Below are 25,301 nucleotides of genomic sequence, written 5' to 3' on the forward strand. Positions count from 1 at the left end.
AAGCAGGGGAGAAATCCGAGCGAAAGAATGAAAGGGAGAGGAAACTAGATGTCAGATTTAGTATTCCCAGACAATGGGTTTCATTTCGGGAGTGAAATAAACTTTTATATTTGCTACTTATTATGTTTAATACTTTTATACTTCTGGTTTGGAAGTTAGCGTCGTTTCGTCGGCCCACTTGGCGCATCCTTACAGGAGTAATAAAAGCTCCTTACTATTAGAATTTACTGTTTAGCCGACGCTATTATCCAGGATAGCGTACACAGTCGTTACAGACGGCGGTGGTGAAAGAGGAGGCGAGGCGTTGGGGCGACTCTCATTATAAAACGATGAATCTCATCCTCCCTCTCTCCTCCTCTTCCTCCCCCAGCCTGGCGAAGAACGATGAAGACGAGGAGGAGGCGGCGAGGGAGAGGAGGCGCAGAGCGCGCCAGGACAGGATGAAGGGCAGGGACGGGGAGGAGCCCTGTGGACAGACTGACGGCGGGACCAACAGCCACAGGTAGCACACACGCGCGCGCAACACACACACGCATGCAACATGCGCGCACCACACACACGCACGCAACACGCACGCAACACACACACACACACACACACACACACACACACACACACACACACACACACACACACACACACACACACACACACATACAGTCACATGCACACATGCACAAACACACGCACGGGAATTCCTAAGTTCACGTACGCTATCACATATGCACACACACATGCACAATTATTGCATAACCATATACGTGCGGAACACACTAGAACACATACAGGGATGCATGCACACACGGGGAATGAAACAAACGCACACATACACACACGCGTACATACACACAAACATATATATGGATGTGCATTCATGAATGCATGCAAACTCATGCCACTTACATGCACACATTTGCATATACATACACAAACAAATGCACACATACAAGCACACACAGACACACACTCGCACACATACATATTCATGCACATCGATGTTGTGGGCGGATAGGCAGAAACCCATTTAAATACTTTTTGAATGTTTGAAGCATCCTAAGTATCCTTTAGAACATGCAACCATTCTGATGGTTGGCTCATAAATAACACACACACACACACACACACACATACACATACACATACACATACACACACACACACACACACACACACACACACAGATGTGTCAGGTCACTATGCAGCCACTGCTGTGCGTCAAAACCATTGTCATAGAAACAGAACCATGACACTCCTTGTTCCTGTACTCTGTCATGATGAGAGAGAGGGGGGCTTTTAGGTTGTGGTGTGGAGGTTATGTCCTCGCCTTGTGAGCCACACAGGAATTGCTATAGGATAAGGATGGAGGAAAAAGACCCCCATGCCGCCATGAGATTAGCATTGTTGACAGTTACAACAATTCAATATATTTACTTTTAGATGATGTTCAACAGACAGAGGCACACATCAGGGATGGGAAGATAACAGTGAGCTTTGATGTAAAAAAAAAATGTCAGGGGGGGTCTATGAGTAAAATAAATTTTACTAATTAGTTTCATCACCGTTTTTTAGCGGTGCTATCCGAGCTCTGCCTGGAAGGGATGAGTGGGTTGGCGTCCATAATCTAGTCTTCAAAGCCCTTTGAAACTGGAATTATGATTCAGGGCTTTACAGATGAAATTACCTTCACTCTCCTTCACTTGACTGCCCAAAAGTCCATATATTTTATGCATTTATAGTGTTAATAAATATAGATGGATGTCCTCAAGATGAAGGTAAGGGATATGAGCATCTTGCTCAGGAATGCCGACTGCTAGTTAGGGCGGTATGTAGCTCAGGAGATAGAGCGGGTTCGCTGGTAACAGCAAGGTTGCTAGTTCGATTCCCGGCGCCTCCTAGCTGAGTAGAGGTGTCCCTGAGCAAGACGCCTCACCCTAACTGCTCCCGACGAGCTGGCTGTCGCCTTGCATGGCTTTGCTTGATTGATTGACAACTTTATGGAACAAGAATGAAAAGAAGTGTTCAAAAGGATTAAAAAAACACAATAAAGCCCAAAGGCTTTATTGTGTTTCCATTGTGGTTCCTTTTAGAAGGAAAGGGAGAAACAACACATGGACTAAAACATGAAGGACAAGCACACAGCACATGGACTACAACGTGGAGGGAAAAAAGAGAATAAAATAAATAAAACGAGGGATAAGCTCCCAGACAGACAGGCAGACACACAGATAGACAAGCAGACACTCGACGCCGCTGTCAGTGTGTGACTGCGTGTATGAATGTGTGAATGTCAGTAAAGTTAAAACAATCACGCTAAAGCGCTTTGGGTGGCCACTGGTTCGAAAAAAAAAGCGCAATATAAATGCAGTCCATTTACCGCTCGGTCCATTTCAGTTCTGCAGACATCGGGGATCGAACCCACAACCTTGTGAGCTTGGACTCACCCACGCTCAAACCAGTGCACTGCCGACCGTCGATGTTAATCTGACGTGTGTCTTATCTCTCTCTCTCTCTCCCAGCGTGACGGAGACGGTGTCTGTGAGCGGCTCCTACAGTGGGGGGGGAGGAGGAGGAGGAGGAGGAGGAGGAGGAGACGAGGAGGAGCAGGCGCTGCTCGAGCGCATGGCCAAGAGGGAGGAGCGCCGGCAGAAGCGCACGAAGGAGGCGCTGGAGCGCCAGCGGGAGCTGGACGGCACCGGCTCCGGGATGGACGCCCCCGGCAACGGTGGGGGAGGCGACGCGGCGGGGAAGGACGACGAAGAGGCGGGGCAGCCCTCCTGGCGCGGGGGTCACCGTGACGACGGGGAGGAGGAGGAGGAGGAGGAGGAGCAGCAGAAGCCGGTGATGTATGGCGGCAGCAGCAGAAGGAGGGAGGAAGAGGAGGAGGAGGAGGAGGTGGAGAAGTATGAGGAAGAGGAGGTGGTGGAGGCGGAGGTGGAGCTTGGAGGAGAAGAGGAGATGGAGCAGAGACGGGAGGAAGAGGAGGAGGAGGAGGAGGAGAAGCCCAGGAGGTCTAGCATCAGGGAACAGGTCAGTGAGACAAGAGCCCTACAGGTTCAGGGTTGTATTACAGACGGCCAAATTATAACTTTATTAACATTTTGTATTTAATTCTCTCTTTTCTTTGATGTGAAAACTGTGTACCTCCATACTTACAAAGAAATTAAACTCTGAAAATGTGTTTTTTCATTATTTCTCAAGTATTCCCCGCCCTAATAGGAAATTGTGCACTTCTTTGACCAACATTACAATAACATGATGACTGTAAGATGACGCAACAATGCATGATGCTATTGCCAAAGCCCTATTGGGCCCTGCCCAGTGTACATGCATTCCCTTGCGAAACCCTAGATCTGACACACGCAACCCGTTTTGGGTTATTTTGTGATCCGTAGAATTCCATTGAGGAACAGGATCAGTTTAAATTGTCAGATCAGGTACAGTCATCGATTCCTTCCACGTCCCTTTTGGAGTGATTTCCAAAGAAAAATAAATTAACTCAAGTCTCATCATTTTTATCGAGACTCTTATTATGTTAATGTATTACTGTCGTCCCCACTCCCCCCCCCCCCCCCCCCCCACCCTCCCCTTTCATAGGAAAATAACACAGAGGAAACTCACTCTGCAGTCGGTGGAAATTTAAACTCAAATCAGGGGAGATCTCCTGATTCGCCGTCTCTGGGCGAAGCCGAGACGTGGGGAGAGGTAGTGGAGGGGGTAGGCAACACAGATAGCACTTTAGAAAACAGCGTGAGTGATCGCAACCAAGAGGATAATGAGGTTTCAGAGATACTGCGCGCCACGAGCGCTGCGGCGACGGTGAGAAGGATGGTGTGGTGTGTGGAGCACAGTGTGATACACGGAGCACTTTTTACAATCACACTGGGTACCTTCAATGTCTTCCACGCATAAGCTGCTTCGCTGGTAGGGGCTTTGCACTGTGGATCTTTGAAGCAAAGGAACTAACTCAACATGTTCCTTTTGGTATGATTTTGGAAGAGTGTAGAAAGGGAAGGATGCAATTGAATGAATTGGAAAAGATGCAGGCCTGTTTGAAACTGGATGATGAAATGCAATTGTTTATTTGCACACAGTGTTATGGTATTACAGTATTTATACACAGTTAATGGACGTAGAACATAACACATAGTATATGTATTTATAAATGTTGTACACAAAAGAGGCAGATCAGCGTTCCAGTTTCCAGTCTTGGAATGTGTTTAAATTTTGTCTTAATGGCTGCACATCCGTCAGCTAAGAGCTATTTAAGAACCTCTTAGAGGGTAAAGACCTCAATCTCTGCCACTATGGCAGTCATAAAGACGGCATCGGGGTGATATTAACAGAATTTACGGAATAATTGGAAACCTTTTCAGGAATCCCGCCAAAATTAGCTTGGCGTTCCGAAAATTAATCAAAGAGAAAAAAAAACGCCATTAAACAGCACAATATTTCATGCTCTCTTCACACCCAACTATTACACTGATTAAAGAAATGGGGGTGGGGGGTCAAAAGAGACCGGTCCAGACATTGAAATTACCCAGACAACCCGTGTGGTCACAAAGTAGGTTTCTTGCGCAGTCGCTAACTAGCGGTAACCGTAGCCTATGGTTTTCTTCGTTGCGGCTACGCCCGCGCGGTATGGGTTTTTAATAAGGTTTAATGCTACGTTTCACGGAGTGGTGGTCACACAGCACCGCGTTCACCGTCACCGGCCGGCTTTTTCCGCCCGTCTCCCGGTCTACTTTATTTACTTTCCTCCTGTCCCTGGCTCCGCTCCACAGAACTGTCACTCCTCTCAACAGAAGGCGGGAAAAATAAAAGATGGTGACATTAACCGCGCGACAACCGCTAACAAAGCTAATTACGTCTTCACACTCACACATTGATTTGTGGGTTTGTAGACCTACTAATAAAAAAATGAAAGAGTTTAGGTTGATATTTTTGTGGGGGTTAGTGTCTGCCAGCAGGGTGGACTTAAAGTAGTTTGGAGGACTCGTGTCTTACCCCCACTGCCCTCCTTGGCCGGTGGTGATTCAGTGGAGTGGACCCTGTGAGACGGGATGTTCTTTTAGTGTTCCACTTTGTGTGGTGCGTCCTAGCCACTCTTCCTCTCCTCCTCTCCTCCTCTCCTCCTCTCCTCCTCTCCTCCTCTCCCTCTCCCACCGTCCCTTTCTTGGAAATATCACTCCTCAGAACGCTGGGATGTCGAGCGCATCCTGTTCACATTTTTTATTTTTGGCTCGCTGTGTGTGTGAGCATCTGCATGTGTGTGTGTGGTGTGAGTTGCTTTGGATAAAAGCATCTGCTTAATGCTCTAAATGTGTGATGGGTGTGTGTCTAACCCTAAATGTGTGTGTGTGTGTGTGTGTGTGTGTGTGTGTGTGTGTGTGTGTGTGTGTGTGTGTGTGTGTGTGTGTGTGTGTGTGTGTGTGTGTGTGTGTGTGTGTGTGTGTGTGTGTGTGTGTCTCCAGGTGAATGAGAGGGGCGGGGCCAGAGAGGAGAGGGGGAGTCAGAACGGTGGCGTTCACGAGGAAGCTCCTCCCAAGCAACTTAGGAAACCCGAGAGGATCCCGAGGTAACACACACACCAACACACAGTCGCACATACATATACACACACATACACAGTCACACACACGCATAAACACACACACACACACACACACACACACACACACACACACACACACACAGAGTCACACACACACAGAGTCACACAATTACATCATGACCCATGCAACACACACAAACAACACAACACTCAAGCCAAACTGCTCCTCTCTGCCGTGCCGGCTTTTAGACTGAATCATGGATCGCACAAAAAGGCCTCTGCACTCCAACTGCTTTATGTTGTTGCCAAAGACCATGGTCGACTAAGGAAGAAAAGATCCTTCACTATTTGTGGGCTATTTTCCGATACATAAAAGGCATCGCCACTGCTTTTCAATTCCGAAAAATAATAAAATAAAAACGATTCCATTATCCAATCCATTCAATCTCCACAAAAATGTGTTTTACTCCACCGTTCAGTGAAGACCTGTACGGTGACCTTCACGTCTCCTTACACCTTACTGTCACCAGAAACAAACCGTGTATCAAAGACCGCCGAAAAGACATCTGAAATGATGCAGCTGATCGATGAAGCCCCGTTATTATATCCAGTCTGAACGCCCCCCCCCCCCCCCCGTCTGGCTGGCTGGCTCTGTGCTGTCTGGAAGGACGGACGCTGAACACAACTGATTGGCTGAAACCCGAGAGTGCCCAGAGTAGCCGGCCTCCTTCGGTCGGCTGCACACACACGCATGGCGGAGTTGTCAGCGCTCATTGATTTTTGTTTGCACGGCGTGTGATCCCGCTTTGATCGCAGTCAAGACATGATTGTGGGCCCGAGCCGCGGGGCTTTCGCCGGCGTGCTAGTACAAAAGCCGTCCGACGGCACGACGGTGTGTACACAGATGCCTTGTGTTCACAGTGTCTGGCCTTCTCCGGGTGTCGTCTGAAACGAGGGTCACTGACTGTTAGCTCCCCGCGTCTGCCAAACAGGGGTCAAGGAACCAAAGACTGCCTTTCTCTCTACCTACCGCTCCCTGTGTGTGTGTGTGTGTGTGTGTGTGTGTGTGTGTGTGTGTGTGTGGGTGTGTGTGTGTGTGTGTGTGTGTGTGTGTGTGTGTGTGTGTGTGTGTGTGGGCAGTGCATGTGACTGGGTCTGTACATCTGTTTGTGACTGCATATGTCTGTGTGGTCTAATGTGGGTGTACAGATATGTGTGTGTGTGTGTGTGTCTGTGTGTGTGTACGTGAGCCTTCTAAGTATGTCACATGCATTATACATCGCCAGTCCGTCTCATTTATCTGTACCGATTTGTGCTCCTCCTCCTCCTCTCTCCACACACACACACACACACACACACACACACACACACACACACACACACACACACACACACACACACACACACACACACCCTCCAGCCGCAGCTCCCTCCGTTCCCCGGAGGCGTCCGCGGTTGCCGCCGACAACCAGGGCGAGGACGCCGACGCCCGCCTCGCGGAGCGGAAGCTGGAGGAGCTGAAGCGTCGCCGCGACGACACGGAGAGCAAGGAGTTCGAGCGGCTGCGGCAGAAGCAGCAGGAGGCGGACGCCCAGCTGGAGGGGCTGAAGAGCAAGAGGGAGGAGAGGAGGAAGGTGCTAGAGGAGGAGGAGCGCCAGAGGAAGCAGGAGGAGGGCGACCGGAAGGCCAGGGAGGAGGTGAGTCAGAGGGGGAGGGGGGGAGGGAGGGAGGAGGGAAGAGGGGGAGGAGGGAGGGAGGAGGGAAGAGGGGGAGGTGAGCGAGGGGGGAGGAAGGAAGGAAGGAAGGAGGGAGGAGGGAGGGTGTACTCGCGGGGTAGGTTGCGCCCCCGTTGCGATCTGTCTCTTTATCTCTCTCTCTCTCTTATCGTTGCTCTCACTCTCTATCTCTCTTTATCATGTGTTTCTCTCTCTCTTATCGTTGGTCTCTCTCTATCTCTCTTTATCATGTGTTTCTCTCTCTCTTATCGTTGGTCTCTCTCTATCTCTCTTTATCATGTGTTTCTCTCTCTCTTATCGTTGGTCTCCCTCTATCTCTCTTTATCATGTGTTTCACTCTTTCTCTTTATCTCTCTCTCTCTCTTATCGTTGATCTCACTCTCTATCTCTCTTTATCGTGGGTTTCTCTCTTTCCCTCTATAGTTTATCTCTCTCTCTCATTGTTTATTTCTCTCTCTTATCCTTGTCTCCCTCTCTATCTCTCTTTATCGTGTGTTTTTCTCGTTTCTCGTTTGTACCTCTACTGTTTATCACTCGGTTTCCCTTTCTATCGTTTGCCTCTCACTTTATCTTGTGTGTATCTCCTTTGTTTCTCTTTATGTTTTCTCTCTCTGTCCTTTATCGATGTCTTGCTCTCTTCTCCCGTTCTCTCTTCCTCTGATCCGTCACTCCGCCTCTGCCTGTGAAGCGTCCTGTGAAACAAACCAATCCACCAATCAGCGCTCTGTGTGGTGAGCGGGAAACACCTGTGGGATGTTGGCAAACTCCGAGCGGGGCTCTGGAAGGTCTGGCGTTGTGTGATTTCCTGGTGTTTCGCCCGTCATCACCCCCCTCCCCACTCATTACTCAACACGTCCGCCCCCACCTCCCCCCCTACTGTGATGACTTCATCAGTACACATCGCCTCGAACATCGAGATAATTCCTGGGAGCTGTCTGCTAAACTGTCTGCCGCGCTGACAGTCTGTTTGCACCTCAAATTGCACCTTTTTCCACACAAACGTAAACCTTTTTCCACGTAAACGTAAACTGCACGCGTACGCACACACTGATCGGGTTTGTATCAGTTTTGTGATATGGGCCACGGGTCGCGTTGTCTTCTTCTTCTTCTTCTTCTTCTTCTTCGCCTTCTTCTTCTTCGCCTTCTTCTTCTTCTCCTTCTCCTTCTCCTTCTCATCCTTCATCTTCTTCTTCTCCTCCTCCTCCTCCTCCTCCTCCTCCTCCTCCTCCTGTGTCTGTTATATCCTGTGTGGGCTCGTCTTGGCCAGCCCCTCCGTACCCCTCTCTCTGCGTGGCTCTCGCGCTCCGCTTCCACTTGGTCGGTAACGAGGCCTTCATAATTAAAAGATGTCCTGGGGAGATACGCGTAGACTCGTCCAGGCCAGGGAGCAGATGCACACAGATGCCAGGGAGACCGGGATCACAGTACACACGCGCGCAGGAAGCGATTGCCAGGGTTGATGCAAACCTATAATTAGGTTAGTTGAAAATCAAGGTCAATAAAGCCTATAACAATCTCCCATTCTATTAGCCTTTTAGTTTAAAATCATTAATTGAAACTACCATTTCGTTCACCCTTGATTCATGTTATGATTTAAATTCTACATTGTCTTTAGAAATAAAGGTCCTTATGATTAATTTTATTTATATTAATATACTTAATGTTAAATGCCAGGCCATTATTATAGACGTCTACTTACCTGGCTGGAAATATATTGCTCCCTCAAAGTTAAGACCTAAACTATTAAGCATTTCTTTCAGACGCCATGAATCAGAGCTGTCGTGAATGAAGCGTCCTTGGCAAACTCAAGCTTATTGTTGTGATTCTGCCTCGCCAAAAAAAAGAACCCAGTCACCATTGATGATGTCCATGCTGAGTATCTCTCTCTCTCTCTCTCTCTCTCTCTCTCTCTCTCTCTCTCTCTCTCTCTCTCTCTCTTTCTCTTTCTCTTTCTCTTTCTCTCTGTCTGTCTGTCTGACCAGGAGGAGAAGAGGAGGATGAAGGAGGAGATCGAGAGAAGAAGAGCAGAGGCGGCCGAGAAGAGACAGAAGGGGGAGGAGGGGCTGGATGGAGAGGGGAAGGCGTTCAAGTGTGTGAGCCCTAGAGGCTCCTCCCTCAAGGTCAGTCCTCAAGGTCACCTCTCACCTCTTTCAAGGTCACCTGGATCCTGTTGTTTGTCTGACCCTCAAAGTCTGCCATCTTCTTTTTTCGTTACCTGTAAACACACTGCTCTTGCCTTAAAGACTCAGAAAAGGGTTACGAAACATTAAAGGTTGTATCAGCGATGTTTGGTGACGTCACTTCCGTGTTTCGTGCATCCAGTAAAAACGATCATGAACGCAACGGAAAAAAACGGACCCCTTTTCAGTGATTGGTTGGAATACTAATTATTTTGGTTTTGTGTGGTTGGTAGTACCATTTGTTTTTGTGTACGATCTCGGAGCAAGGGCTGCCTACGGAGACGTGTCTTGTTGACGGCCTGCTTATTGGCAGGGCAGCTAGCAGATCGTGAGGAAGGATCAGATGAATGTTTATGTTTCGGCCTAGAATCGCTGATAACTATTTAACCATTGCACTTTTAAAACTGTTAACAACGCTTTGCTGTCACGCCAAAATATATATATATATATCTTCGTTTTTTTACGTTTCTTATCTGCTCCTTTTACAATGACTTTAGAATATCGCTCTTCACTTCTGCACAAGTCTTTTGAAAACACTGTCCGGGGGCAAAGTCATCAACACATTTAGAGCCCCTCTCGTTTCTGTTACACTGACAAAGCCCACTCCAAACATCTCCAGGGAGACGGAGAGAGATGAAGAGGTGGTTGAACTGATGTCTATTCCTCACACCTCCTCCTCCTCCTCTGAGTGCCATGTTATCGAGAGAGATTAAGGGCGAATAATTCATCTAAAGTGCCTCAGAATGAGGGAGAAACTCAGAGGAACGTGTAATTAATACGTGGCTCTCAAACCCCCGCCGTAACCCCTCTATGATTGGCCAACATTGCTCGCTCATTTATGTGTGTGTGTGTGTGTGTGCGTGTATGTCCGTGTGTGCATAAGACAAATTCACACCAGACAAACGCGCACGCAGGCAAATGTGCTGAAAAATTGTTATCCGAAACGACACGGAAAACTCCCCACTTAAAGTGAAAGCTGCTTCTCGCCGACGTAACGTATAATTAGGTTGAAAGTGAATAAATGTTTTCCAGCATTACCGAAAACTTGCTCCCATGTGTTGAGAAGAAGAATATTCGTTTTTTTTCTTTGCCACTGGATACAATTTATTTAGCGAAAGTTAGCAAGAATACCCATCTGTCTCTGCTCGGTGCGGCTTGGACCTTCAGGGCTTGACTAGAATAGTTTCCGAGCACTTAGCTCTTCACTTCTGCTCTTCACTTCGCGATTAAATATTTAATCGCGATTAATCGCATTAATGTCATAGTTAACTCACGATTAATCGCGAGCAATCGCGATTAATCACAATTCTTTTTTCTATGCTAAATATCCCTTGATTTCTTAGTCCCATTAATTTTCCTCATGTTAATGCTCTTATCAACATCGAGAAGTGGATACAATTTATTTAGCGCATGAATACCCATCTGTCTCTGCTCGGTGCGGCTTGGACCTTCAGGGCTTGACTGGAATAGTTTCTGAGCACTTAGCTCTTGTTTGTTTTTATTCTGTCGCTATTTGTGTGTTTCGGTGATCAGCTAATCAAATCATCCATGATCAATAACCCTGCAACCTAAAGCTACCCATGTCTGAGACGCACCTCATCTTGTTCGTCATCTACACTGTAGGTACAACTGTTTGTGTGGTTGGGGTGTGTGTGTGTGCATGTGTGTGTGTTTGTGTGTGTGTGCTTTAATTGCGGTGATAAAGTGCTGTCGTTTCAAGGACTTTTATCTATGTGTCTCTAGGCCGTCTCGAGTATTTAAGAAGCATTGAATAAAAGGCATTATTAGTATTATTAGTTATGGAACACGGTGTGACTATTTCATGATTTGTCGTGTTGTAGAATCTGCTTCCTACCATGGCTTGTGAATACATTACATACCATAGATAGACAGAATATGAGTTATATGATATGGTTTTATTGATAACATTATTGAAAACATTATCCATCATTAACAACAGATATGTCCAGGTCATTTTAAGCATCACACATTTCAACTTTTAAGACCCGATACGAATCCAATTCTGAAAAAGGCATGTTTTTCCAAATTATTTATTGATTTCTAAAAAATAAAAATGTAAGACTTAATCGTTACCCCTAAACCAATGCTGGTTTTGGGGGCATGGGAAGCCAGCATTCTCTTAAAGGGAAGGACCGAACGAACGTCACGTACACACAGGAAAAAGCGATTAGGCTCCGAGAGAAATACTGTGACCACAGTCTGAGGGTTTACAGCTCCTCAAAATGCCGCTGACAATAGGGAATTTCCTGCCCCAGAGTATTTCTGGCAACTCCCACTGTTGGTAGCTGAATGCTAACAACCGGACGTTTCTGGCCCCTATTTTTATTTATTTAATTATTTTACTTTGCCAAGTGTTTAAGGAACGCTCTGCTTGGCCCTTATCATTTGTCATTAACAAAATCCCAAACTTCCCACAGTCGCTGCTCACACCCTATACAGCCTTTAAAGGGTGTGTTCTCTCATTGGGGATTTCATTTTCGCACTTTCATGTGTCTGTACTTGCATGCGTGCTTCATCTTTCTATATTCCTGCATGTTCCTCTTGTTTGCATTTGTGTGTGTGTGTGTGTGTGTGTGTGTTGCGATCTAGTTGGATAGAAAGCTGCATTGTATGAAGATGACGAACAAGAGAAACCGTAAATAAACAGGAACAGGAAATGCTTTTATTTCCATATTGAGAAGAAAGCAGGGATTCTCTTCAATAACGACTGAAGAAATCCTATTCCAAGTCCCCTCATATCTTGCCATCAAAGTCCCATTATATCATCCTTTTTGGTCACCCTGGCAGTATATCGTTTTTTACCGGTAGAATATTGATATTTTAAGGCTTTTCATTTTTTTTGCAATTGCGACAAAACCACAGCATATAAAGTGTTTGACCTTGTAGCTGTTTGGAGGCAGTTCAAGAAGCTCAGCTAGCTGTTGTGTTGTTGTAGCACTTTAATAAATTGGCCTCCTCCCATTCCTCTCCCAACAGATCGAGGAGAGAACAGAGTTCCTCAACAAGTCGGCACAGAGAAGGTAAAAAAAATACAATCTAGAATCATTTTCCATCTTTTTCAGTTTCCAAATTTCAGTTCAAGTCGCCAAATCCTAGTTTAATTACGGGCTGTATCTGATGCATGTTTTGGTGTATTTTTAGTATGGGTGTAAGTGTGGCAGGAACAATACCTTTTTTGTATAGTGTGTCGCTCGCGCCACCTGTTGGAGCGAAGCTAAGCTAGCCCCCCATTAAGCTAAAGACCACCCTGATTGGACAATCTGCTAAATGGCGGTTGGGAAAACCAATCTTCATCAGGTGTAATCATGAACAACATTGTGGCAAACAAGCACTGCAAAGCAGGCCGGTCGGATTAGAGACTTACAGTCGCTCAAGGGAGTGTAAAGAGTTTAAAAGTGTTTTATATTTTATAATCATGGAACGTGTTCCCTGCGTGTTCTCTCTAACTGTACTCTGTGTGTCTTTTAGCTCGGTGAAACTGCCTCACTCTCCTGTCGTCTCCAAGATTGACAACCGGCTGGAGCAGTACACTTCAGCTGCCCAGGTCAGCACTACCACCGATATGTCGTCATTAACGTTTACATTTAGGGCGTTTAGCGGGGCGCTTTTATCCAAAGCGACTTACAATAAGTACATTTGTCATAAGAAGTGAAACAGTATATCGCTGTCGGTACAGTAAAGATGTTCAGAGAAGTGCAAGTACTAACAATCGCTAGGCTAACCCGTTCCCCGTATACTGCACTGATGGCTAGCTACTGCAGATGCTACACAATTAAGTACTATGAATAAATATAAGCTGGTGAGCGACTCTGCGGTCCTGACATCGGCGGGGAGCTCGTTCCACCACTGTGGTCCCAAAACAGAGAAGAGTCATTAATATGGATTCAGTAGTACTATTCTTACTCTTCAGTTATTTGTCAGACACTGAGATCCACAGCACTGAATTATAATTAATTTGTGGGGGGGATACATGTCAGTGAAGGCGCTGTAGGTAAGACGGGAGCGTTGTAAAGAGAGAAGAGATGAGGTTTTTGAAACTATTCAACTTTTAAACTCCCTCTCTGCCATTGAGAAGTGTTGGATTTCACACACCTGTGAATGACAGGCGAGATATATTCCCCGAAACTTCCCCAGATCGGGGGAGAGATGTCCTGAGCCATCCGAAATTAGCCGCGAGTGGTCTACAATCGAATTAGCACACACAGAGGCCGGTGTGGTCAACTCGAAAAACAGATATTCTCATGTTACCTCACCAATAGCTGACGCGTGGCTAGGCCATTTCCGAACTCTAACACCAGCACTTAAAACTTCCCTACAGCCACTTTAACAAGCAGGTCCACGAGCTAGGCCTTACACTCAGGGTCGCCTTAAGGTTAGGTTTGGGTTGCGGACATTTGGAGGTTCGAACTAGTGCTGTCAAGCGATCAAAATATTTAATCGCGATTAATCGCATTAATGTCATAGTTAACTCACGATTAATCGCGAGCAATCGCGATTAATCACAATTATTTTTTCTATGCTAAATATCCCTTGATTTCTTAGTCCCATTAATTTTTCTCATGTTAATGCTCTTATCAACATGGAGAAGTGCATCGGCTTGCCTTGTGCAAATGTTTTTTTATTGATAACAACATTGGCATATACTGATCAAAACAGGACGATGCAAAAAAAAAGCCTATAGTGCAATTAAACGATGAACATACAAACATACTGCCTTGAACATAGCAGTCAGGCTACTGCTTCTTTGTTTTGAGCCAAAGAAAAAAAAATAAAAAGAATTGCGTTAATCGCACGATAAAAAAATTAACGCCGTTAAAATTGGTTTGCGTTAACGCCGTTAATAACGCGTTTAACTGGCAACACTAGTTCGAACCCATAACCATTCACCGCTCTCCCGCCTCACGGTGGCTAATGACCCTGCAGCGAACAGCAGCAGTGGGGTCTGTAGAGAGGTGTGTGGTGGTGACTCAGGGAGATATTAATAAAGGCGTAGCGTGGCTGGGCCCGGGCAGCCGGCGGAACACGGTAATAATTCTGTTCCAATTTGCCCGCGGGCTGTTATTAAGAACCATGTACGGCAGTGATGGCTGTCTTAGGAACAGGCTCTGTGGATCGCTCAGTGAGCGAAGACACACACACACGCACACACACATGCTTCAAGTTATACTGCTGTCATCGGGGCTCTGAAATGGACTAGTTCGGGTTTTTTCTAAGTTTGGAGAGGGGGGATGGGGGCCCAGTAATGTGTTTTTTTTTTTTTAACTCTTATGAATTGAAAGTGCTTCGCAACCAGCCTTAACAATTATTGATCATCAAGCATTCCATATCGTCATGTGTCATACATGTTTCCTATATTGTGTAGGCAAGTAGAACTTATGGAATTGTGCTTCAAAGATTTAATTCAACCGAATTTACTTATTTATTTAAAAGTATGGAAGTAATTTTATATTGCGTACAATAAAACTGTTGACACTGTTTTAATACAGGCCCTGGTTGTATTTCATGTGCTGTTCATTTAACGAAGCAGAAATGTATCAGACCTACCCCATTTCTGCTCACTGCGTGAACACCCTTCTTGCCCCCTGAGTTAAAAACTCCATTTTGGTTTTAAAACGACGTATCTCATCCTTAGCCCTCTCTATTCTCCGGACTATCTAGTCATTTTGAAGACTCTGTCATCAAAAGGGCGTTGTTTAACTTCACGAAGGAGCAGGTAGGGCTTTGGGGGGTCTACTCTGCCGACAGCCACACTGCAGACGTCAGGGATCGAACCCAGAACCTGTCCTCCCTTACTCACACCCTTCCACATCCAAACCCATACATGTCCTAACTCTCTCTCTCTCTCTCTCTCTCTCTCTCTCTCTCTCTCTCTCTCTCTCTCTCTCTCTCTCTGTCTCTCTCTCTCTCTCTCTCTCTCTCTCTCTGTCTCTGTCTCTGTCTCTGTCTCTGTCTGTCTGTCTCTCTCTCTGTCTCTGTCTCTGTCTCTGTCTCTCTCTCTGTCTTTCTGTCTCTCTCTCTGTCTCTGTCTCTCTCTCTCTCTGTCTGTCTCTCTCTCTCTCTCTCTGTCTGTCTGTCTGTCTGTCTGTCTGTCTGTCTCTCTCTCTCTCTCTCTGTCTCTCTGTCTCTGTCTCTGTCTCTGTCTCTCTCTCTCTCTCTCTCTCTCTCTCTCTCTCTCTCTCTCTCTCTCCGTCCTTTCTTCCACAGAGGGAGAACAGGGAGTCTCGCTCGCCCCGTTCGGGGGCCTCTGACCTGCCCCTGGTCACCGATGGCGTCCGCAGCATCAAGAGCATGTGGGAGAAGGGCAACGCCTTCTCCTCGCCTGGAGGGGGCGCCGGGGCGTTCAAGGTACGAGAGGGAGAGGGAGAGGGAGAGGGAGAGGGAGACGCTGGAGTGGAAGAAGCGGGAAAACGTGAATTATTAATCAATGCCGCAAATCCTGGAAAAAATGATTGGAACCAGAGAAGTGTGTGTGTGTGTGTGTGTGTGTGTGTGTGTGTGTGTGTGTGTGTGTGTGTGTGTGTGTGTGTGTGTGTGTGTGTGTGTGTGTGTGTGTGTGTGTGTGTGTGTGTGTCTGACACTCCTCAACAAACGAGCCCGAGGGGAAGAGAGACGGAGACATCTCACGACCCGACTCTTTTCTTTTTGCTCTCTCTTTTTAACCGTGGCCGCTGTCTCCATGGCAACGGTGTCGAGCGCTGACCCCCCCTGACCCCTCTCCAAACAGGAAACAGCTGTGGTGAAGATAGGTGTGGCGGGACGCATCAACGACTGGCTCAACAAAACCCCCGAGAGCGGCAAAACGGCGGGAGGAGGGAGGCCGGTGGTAGGTCGTCGCCACGGCAACCCCCCCCCCCCCCCACCCTCCCCTCCCTTTCCCGGCCCCATCCAATGAAATGCGGGGAATGTGCAGCCACAGAGCTGTATTCATGTATAGATATAGATGCAGACACCATGGAGATATGATATATCTGTCAGCTCTGTTGTCTTCTGTCTCTCTCTCTCTCTCTCTCTCCCCCTCTCTCTCTCTCTCTCTCTCTCTCTCTCTCTCTCGCTCTCGCTCTCTCTCGCTTTCTCGCTCTCTCTTTTTTCTCGCTCGTCCACGTTCTCCTTCGCATAAATACGGGGTCAAGACTTCAGAGCAAATCCTTTAAAACTAGATTGTAATCGAAAATATTTCTGAAATACATTTTTCGGAATACAAAATGTAAGTTTTTATTAATCAGTGCACGTTTCCATTTCCCTGATACTAGTGCTACTAATACTACTACTACTACTGCTACACAAACAAGACATTCACAGTTTTTCCTCTGTTGGCATTTCGGACATTGCAATTTTGTCCCCTGGCCGTTTAAGGGTAAATAGCACGTCAACCAAAACGCGTCGCAGCTTAAACCATCCAGGCACAACCAGAACCATCAGGCCTCCCATGCTAGCTTTAACGCTAACTCACAATGAGGCCTTTGAGTCTGCTCACACACACACACACACACACACACACACACACACACACACACACACACACACACACACACACACACACACACACACACACACACACACACTTTAAAAAAATTATCTCCCCCCCCCCCCCCCCCCCTCTAGCCTTTCGGATGGGCTTTCAGCGCCCCCCAGTGGCCAGAATTGCAGAGCCCTTTAACAGTGTTTCTGGAATGATTCACCTCCTCTGACTCTATCTCTTCAAGAGCTCCCCCCAACGTCTTCCTTTATCGGCTCTTAACAGCGAGCGGCATTTTTTTCCGAACACATTTTTTATCTAGTTTTGGTATTGGAGTGTACGTGGGAGGGATTTCTCTTTCATCGTGCGCTTTGCCTTTCCGGCTATCAATGACAGAACTGAGGGCCTTCCCTGCTGAGTTGTTCCACGTCTTATTCCCCTAGAAGAAGATACCACCGTGCCCGCCTTCCACGCTTCCTCTCCCTCTCTTTCGCTGTCTCTCCTCAACCCTCCTGTCCCCCTCGCCAAACATGATTTATCTCAAACCTCCCCCAGCCCTCGCGTTCAAACCAGGAGACAAACAACATGAGCCGAGAATATGGGCGCATGAAAACACACCCATATACCACATCGTGTGATAAATTATCTGATTTTAATTAGAGGCACGCGAGCCATGATGGAAAGAGTACCCTATTGTGTAGCCTAGTTAGAAAACGTGAGATAAAATCCCAGGTCTGAATGGGTCAGCCTTAGCAACACCATCTGTAGCCTAGTTTTAATTTAAATCTCCCCTGCTGATGTGTTTTTTTTTTCTTGCAGCGAAGTAGGTAGAAGATGATATAATCTCCTCACATCAATCATGATGTTATTTTTGGCTCAGTTAATAGAACATCTGTGTTAGCAGGTGCTGGCAATAGTGTTGATTTAACTGTTTTTAAACGGTGAATTAAACTGTGCCATTCCCTCGGATGTCATGTCAAATTACAGTATTTTGTCGTAAGGGGCTATTGTTGGTGATTTCACGTAAAGGTTGTGTCAACCTGCCTTTGTGTACCCAAACCGTTCATTAGATAATGTACCCGTGTACATTATCTACATTATATTACCTTGTTGTACCCTTGTCTACCCTTACTCAATCTTAGTTTAAGACGACCTTTGCACTCTGGTCGCGGGGCGTGTTTTTTTTGTCAATTAGTCTTTTCTTTGACTCAACACCTACGGTACCTGGGGTCATAGACACAATATGGCGGCTATTGTTCTGACGTTGACCTTGTACAGCCGTCGCCCCTAAAGACTGCTGGATAATTACTCTCTTCTCTTTCTCTCTTTCCTGTTCTCTCTCCATTCCTCTTTCATTGTTCCTGTTCTCTTTCTCTTTCCTGCTCTCCTTTATACTCCATAATTTCTCTCTCTCTAGCTCTATTTCTCTACCCATCTATTTCCTGTTTTTGCTCTTACTCTATCAGTGTCTCTCTCGCTGCTCTCTCTTGCATGGTCTGTCTTTCCTGTACCTTCTGCTCTCATCAATTCTCGTTATTCTACACTTTTCAGGAGTAGTCCTTCTTACCTGCCTCTCTCTCCCTCCATCTTTCCACTTTCTCTCTCCACGCATGCTTTAGCTTGTTCTTTTGCCCTGTCTTCCATCCTTTTCCCTCTCAATTTACAATTTCCTCTTTCTCTCTCTTTTCCTTGTCTCGTTCTCTCTCTCTTTGTCTTTCTCCTGCCAATTTCTCTCTCCGTCCATTCCTTTCGATATTCCCATGCCCTGTATTCCAACTTCCTCTCTCTCCATCTTTACTTTTAATAAATAGCTGTTGCATCCACCTTACTTCGTTAAGTAATAATGTCTATCTTTTTCCGGGTTGTATTAAATTGTTGAGTTCAATTTGAGTATGAACTTGAGAAGTGAAGGACTGTCTGTCTTTCTCCCCTCTCTCTCCTCCCTTCTCTCTCTTCTGTGTGTGTCTCGTAGGACCTGAAGCCTGTTGACGTCACCAACAAGAGAAGTCTATGGGAAAACAAAGGCACCACCCCCACCAAGGTAGCCCTCATTAAAAGGGCTTTTGCGATGCGTTTTGCGATGCGATGAGTCAGTTCATGATTGATAAGAATTACACTTTCGGATGAGACGGCCTCGTAGTCGTCGGTAACCAAAGGAAACAGGTTGTGTGTCCTCGTTAAAGATTGAGATGATGACGAGGTGTCTTCACCTCTGGTGGGCACGGCGGGAAATAACGATGGCTGTGTTTGTTTTTGTTTCAAAGAACTCCTTTAGCTAGTTTTCATCGTCGTTAAATCTGGAAGAAGCCCTGAGAGGTAAAGGAAAAGAGCAAACAGAAACGCTTCCTTCCTCTCCACGCGTGTTGTTTATTTCTATTTATTTTCTTCAAAGCGCTTATCACACATGGTCCAAAATCACTTTTTTCTACCTATTTCTTCTATTTTCTTTCGGCATTGTTTTGTGCTAATGAACATAATTCTACGTAGGCAAAGTTACAGGGCTTTATTCAGTCTCCTAATACGATATCTGGGGGGTAAACACAAGGATAATGTTAAAGGTTTTTGCATTTTGGGGTTGGAGGTCAAACAAAAGATATTGCCTTAAAGTTACTTTTATTTAGCTATAAAACTTCCACGTTTTAATTTGATTGAGTTGAACACTTAAGGGTACATTCATCTCTAAAGACTTCAAAATGAGTTTGTTTGCATTATTTCTACAACCTTCTTATCGCTAGAGCTTAGTTCAAAGGCTAGACATATTGAATATGCAAGCTGTGCTTGTGTGTGTGTGTGTGTGTGTGTGTGTGTGTGTGTGTGTGTGTGTGTGTGTGTGTGTGTGTTTCTGTGTGTGCGCCTTTGTGTGTATCGCGCACTGTCCCACTGCACGCTGAACTCTTTTAAAATGGCTGTGTTGCATCACCCTGTCTTCATTTGAAGGTTTCTTTTGTCTTTACTATCGTATTATTTTTTGTGTTGTGTTGAAGAACACAAGGAACGTTGTCAGGAGTAGCAATTACCGCACAGTTTGGATCGCAATTTCCGTTTCAACTCCGGAATTGCAGGGCTGTATAATTGACTATTTCTGTCCGTCTGTCTCTCTCTTATTCTCTCACTGTTTCCCGGTTTAACGGTGAAACAGAGCTCACAGCAGCAGCCTTAGCCAGAGCGAGGGCCCTGGCGCTAGCCTGTCCTGGCGTAGCCCAGGTCTAGCTTGCGCTTAGCTAACGGCTATGGCTATGCCAGAGGTCTGTGGTCCACCACAGTGGAGTGGTGGGTTTGGAGGGCGCTAGGCGGTGGTCCGCAGTGACGTACGACTGGCCCTGGACAGGAAGGACAGTGGTTATCTAACCCTGTTATTAGCTCACGGCTATTAGCTAATAGCTAGCCGTTAGCGCTGATGGATGGCAGGGCGCAGATGAGGATGAGGAAGATGAACGGCTCCGGCAATGTAGATGAGATCATACTGTCAATGTCAGTGCCGGATGGGCTCGAAGGTTAGATTTGAGTTAGCGATATGAGCTTCAGTGTTTGGGGCCGTTTTCTGACACAGGAATTCTAAACAGATCTACTTCGTTGATTTTCTCAATCCGCCCTAACCGTTTTTATTTTTTCTTCCTCTGCTTTTCTTTCTCCTTATTTCTCCTTTTTCCCTTTTAGATGACAGGCAGAGGGGAGGCAAAATCAGTCGCAAATGGTAAGTGCACAAAATGGTATATCTGTGCATTAGTGTTGGGTTTGTGTGGGTGGGTGGCCGGTCTGTGGAGAGTCCTTATGTAACTCCGTGGGCGGTCCAGTTCTGGTGCGGTGCTCCGAGCCACAGGCAGGCAGTTCACAACCTGGCTCTCAATGTACAGAAAAAGTATGCCTTACGCACACTATAATTTTTTTATTTGACTTGAAGAGTTGGAATAATTAGAATATAAGCCATAATTGCCATAATTTTTTATTATCAGTTATATTATGAAAAAAATAATAATAATATAAACAATAAATGAAAGAATTTAAACATCGATATAGATTTTTTTTGAACTAATATGCCCAAATATGTAACTAGCATTGCATACATTGATAGTTAGAATTTAATTATAAAACCTGTTTTATTTTAGATATTTTAGCTTTCATTAAAAGCATATTTGAAAACAATCTGGTTGCAATACCTTTCGGGTCTAGGGTCTCTGGGGAATATTAGGACGTCCGTTTAGGGTCTTTAGCCTCGTTGGCTATTTCCAGAACCGAAGCCGAATGCAGCAGCTCCCCTCGTATGAGTACCCCTGAGAGGAGAGAAGGAGTTTGACCTTGACAGATCCTATCCATGTCATTCCATTAGCTTACACAGTTGCACACACACACACACACAGACACAGACCCAGACCCAGACACACACACACACACACACACACACACACACACACACACACACACACACACACACACACACACACACACACACACACACACACACACACACAGACACATCCACACAAACCCTTCACACACCCAAACTCCCTCTCACAAACACAAAAAAACACAATAAACAATGACAACTTACCATTGGTGTATTGGCACGGGAGGACGGATGGTAGCGGCTATGAGTGTCCCCATGGACAAGCGTTGTGTTCGGTGCACAGTGTCCACAGCCTAACCATTTAGGCATCCTTGACCAATATGCCCTAACCCCTAGCTTAATGACATGTCTCTGAATTCACTCAAATACACTTGAATAGTGTCTGCTAAATGATTTGGTAGTAAGCCCACGTAATGAATAAGTGTCTTGAGGACAAAAGTGTCCGTTGAATGAATAAATAGCAATGTTTCAAACTCTCAAACAGTATCTGCACACTAGATACAGGAGCAGTTAGCCTCTTCATCTCTGCCAATTCTCTCTCTATCGCTCTCTCTCTGTCTCTGTCTCTGTCTGTCTGTCTGTCTGTCTGTCTGTCTGTCTGTCTCTCTGTCTCTCTGTCTCTCTGTCTCTCTGTCTCCCTCTCTCTCTGTCTCTGTCCCTCTCTCTCTTTCTCTCTCTGTCTCTGTCCCTCTCTCTCTCTCTCTCTCTCTCTCTGTGTCTCTCTCTCTCTGTCTCTGTCCCTCTCTCCCTCTGCCTTTGTATCTCTCCCTCTCTCGTGCTCTGACAGAGGGGTAAGGGCCTGCGGTTCCTGCATGCTGGGTTTATCACATTACCGGCTGAAATTAGCACAACATAGCATTACAACAAGAGTCTGTCATGTCTGCTGCAGGCCAAAACGGACGGGCTTTGTTTAGACTTTAAGAGATGGGTTCATGCCGATGCCTTTGTGTTTTTTGAGCGAGTGAGTCAGTGAAACCACATACATGCCCTTATAGATTATTTGTCCGGTCAAATTAAGTTTCATTTGAGGAATTAAGTTGACTTGAATCCTGGCACACCCAGACAAACTTATGTTCCTTAGCACTAGGAATGGCCTTGTTTTCTGAATGGTGCAATATAAATATACTTCCCTATGTTTTTTTGTAAGTATTGCAACGTTAACTGGTTGTGATGTGTGACGGCAAAATGGATTCACAGACTCCCTTTTATGAAACAAATGAGTACGCACAGACAAAGCACATGACACCAGAACAATTCATTGTAGAAATTGACCTGCCCTTCGATGTATTTAATGTTTCTCTTTGTTTGTACCTCAGTACAGAATTTGACATCATATTGGGTAACCAAAAAAATGAGGCTCCCTATCCATGCAGCCAAATATTGATTTCTGCTCCTAAATCGGTCTACACCGAAACTGTCATTAATGTGAAATTGTACCCAATTTAAAACCTTAAAAAGACCATGCAACCTCTGCAAAATATTTGATCCTTTTTGCTCTTTCATACTCAGTCACTCAAGGATTTATTTCCTGTACTGGTTTAGTTGCAATTTCATAAATCCCTCTCTTAGTTTGATAGGTGAGAGTACTTCTTGATCGTTGAGATCCATTCATGATCATGAATAGTTATTCTAGATTGTAATCAGTATAAATCAATCTAAAAGTAGTTTTTGATCGTTGAGAGTTCTTCTTTATCGTAAAAAGTGCTTATTGATCGTTGAGAATGCTTCCTAATTGTTAAGAGTACTTCTTGATTGTTAAGAGTACTTCTTGATCATTGAGAGTACTTCTTGATCGTTGACAGTACTTCTCGATCATTGCAAGTACTTGATAGTAAACTCTGTTTTGTGTTGGTTTCCCCCCCAGGTATGGGACACTAATATCTCCAGAGGCTGCTGCAGCAACAACCAGGGACCAAGACGATCTAATCCAAGCCTCTTCCTTTAGACCCAGTCTTATGTATCCAGTAAAGACACACCCACAAGACGACACACCCACCAACCAGGGGGGCGGAGGGGAAAAGGGCGGGAGGCGGGGGGAGGGGGGTAACGCACGGCCCGACCACTGTACCGAAACAGCATTTTTGTACGGTTGCGTCTGAGTATAGTGCCTTTGCACGTCGATTTATTTTTATTTTTTGCGTAGTGTTACATTCTTAAGAAAAAATAAAATGAAAAGAACCAAAAATGCTGTGAAATTTGGACCTTTATGATCTTTCTACATATGCGTCGCGTAGAATCCCACGGGGCACAAAGCAAAGAAAATATGGTTAATTTGAATTGAGCTCTTTCGGCCTTGTCCAATTCTAGATGTCCGTGAACACATACTATAAGCGATTACATGACTCTCTCTCTCTCTCTCTCTCTCTCTCAAACATCGTTTTTTTATTTTATTTATATTTAAAGCGAATGCTTCACACTTTGCGACTTTAGTCACCAAGTTCAAGATAGAAAGAAAAAAAGCACTTCTAGAATTTAGCGGATTTCACTTTAATAATGTCTTAATAAAACCAATAGCTCCGCAATGTTTCGAGTAATATATGTTAGCACATGTGTTGTTTTTTTTATTATTAACTATTATAATGTACGTTTATATATCAATAACCTTTTTATACGCATAAAAAAAAGGTATTTCGCTTTTTTTGATATTATGACTATTCACCAACAGGCAGTTAAGGACTTAAAGCGTTAATTTTGGCGGTGAAAGGATGCTCGATTATTAACATCATTCCATCTTTAATCATACATAAAGTCGTTTTTTTTTATTTATGCTTTTTTATATGTTGTGTCATTTTTGGAAATTTCGAAAACACAAAAAGTCTCATGATCACTTTAAAATCTTCATAGACATTCCTACGTAACAATGTTAACGCAGCTGTGTGGCGCGGTGAAGGGGAAGGGGGGGGCTTTCTGCTTATTTTTTCTTTGTTTTTTAAAGCTATTGGGTTTATGCTGGGTCTTATTCACCTACAGCAGCCATCTTGGTTCCAACGGCTAGCTAGGCAGTAGACCTGAAAGCAGACCAAGACTTAAAGGTGACATATTATAGCACCAGGAGTGAGTGTGATTAGCCGTTTCAAGCCGTTTTGGAAATCTGGTGGTATAAAATGTCACCTTTAACCAAGATGGCCGATAATAAATAAGACCCATGCAGGGGATTAATAAAAACAACAGGACTGAATTCATTCCAGATATGTACTATGAATCACAGGCATTCCTACCTTGGGCACGCAGAGAGATATCCAATCTGCCGGTTGCCTGTAGAATACAATAATCGTTAAATGCAAGGATGTGCACCACTATATAATTGTGTTAAGTTTGTTGCCTTATGATTGCAATAACAAGTGTTTTTTTGTCGTTGTTTTTGTTAATGGATTCAACGGCCTCTGTGCTACAAACACATGAGTAAACGTAAGGTATGTCACCTGGCTGGTGGAAGCTATCCTACCTACGGGGTCGTCGTTGTATTCCCGATGCTTAACTTTTGCCGAAAAATTCTCAAGTGTTGCATTGCATTACATTAATATGTACGTGGGTTGTTTTTTTTTCGCACAGCACATGCTTTGATAAGGATAATGAAATTTTCTCTGGGGCATGAAATTAATCATATGTTCTGCTCCAAACTCTCGACAATCACATTCCAAGGCTCCTACCATGAGCAGGGGAGCCTGACAAAAAAAAAAAAAAAAAGTTCTTGTATGATTTATGGTGACGTTTTATTGCCTCTTTTTTTTTATATACTGTGGTTTTCATATTGCCTCGATGATTTATTTTTTGTTACATCTTTAGTCTATCTCTTTTGTGATAGCCTTCTAAGTCAATGTTTAACCAGACACCTGTCTTTTTACGAAGCGAATAACCGCTATGCAAAGCACACACACATGCTGTTCTGTTTACGCCTAGCCAAGCGCTCTCAATGTCACGTCGGTGGCTAGCTTCCAGCTGGATTCATGTTCGTCAAACATTGTACCATTGACTCAACAACGGCAATAAAGACATTATCGTTAATACACAA

At 45.2% G+C, this 25,301-nt stretch overlaps 1 protein-coding gene across 4 annotated transcripts; it reads left to right on the forward strand.

Annotated features, from left to right (window-relative positions):
- Positions 1-314: 314 nt before the first annotated feature.
- cald1a (caldesmon 1a) lies at positions 315-25,301 on the forward strand. Of its 4 annotated transcripts, XR_009523274.1 has the most exons (15): positions 315-502; positions 2,517-3,027; positions 3,393-3,434; positions 3,595-3,816; positions 5,472-5,575; positions 6,972-7,248; positions 9,270-9,407; positions 12,465-12,508; positions 12,957-13,032; positions 15,693-15,833; positions 16,213-16,311; positions 18,917-18,985; positions 19,209-19,260; positions 20,602-20,638; positions 23,154-25,301. XR_009523274.1 is itself a non-coding variant. In XM_060039008.1 (14 exons), the coding sequence occupies exons 1-14, from the start codon at positions 330-332 to the stop codon at positions 23,165-23,167; spliced, it is 1,947 nt and encodes a 648-aa protein (XP_059894991.1). In that variant the 5' UTR covers positions 315-329; the 3' UTR covers positions 23,168-25,301. The 4 variants fall into 4 exon arrangements, 3 of the variants coding, with proteins under 3 accessions (XP_059894991.1, XP_059894993.1, XP_059894994.1); XM_060039008.1 differs by lacking the exon at positions 19,209-19,260; XM_060039010.1 differs by lacking the exons at positions 3,595-3,816; positions 19,209-19,260.

This window comes from Gadus macrocephalus, chromosome 19 (genome assembly GCF_031168955.1).
Source record: "Gadus macrocephalus chromosome 19, ASM3116895v1".
Lineage (NCBI taxonomy): Eukaryota > Metazoa > Chordata > Actinopteri > Gadiformes > Gadidae > Gadus > Gadus macrocephalus.

Coding starts and splice junctions, on each gene's coding strand:
- cald1a (XM_060039008.1), top strand. CDS start 330: ATGAATCTCATCCTCCCTCTCTCCTCCTCTTCCTCCCCCAGCCTGGCG. Junction 3,028..3,392: donor GGTCTAGCATCAGGGAACAG/GTCAGTGAGACA, acceptor TGTGATCCGTAG/AATTCCATTGAGGAACAGGA. Junction 13,033..15,692: donor AGTACACTTCAGCTGCCCAG/GTCAGCACTACC, acceptor TTTCTTCCACAG/AGGGAGAACAGGGAGTCTCG.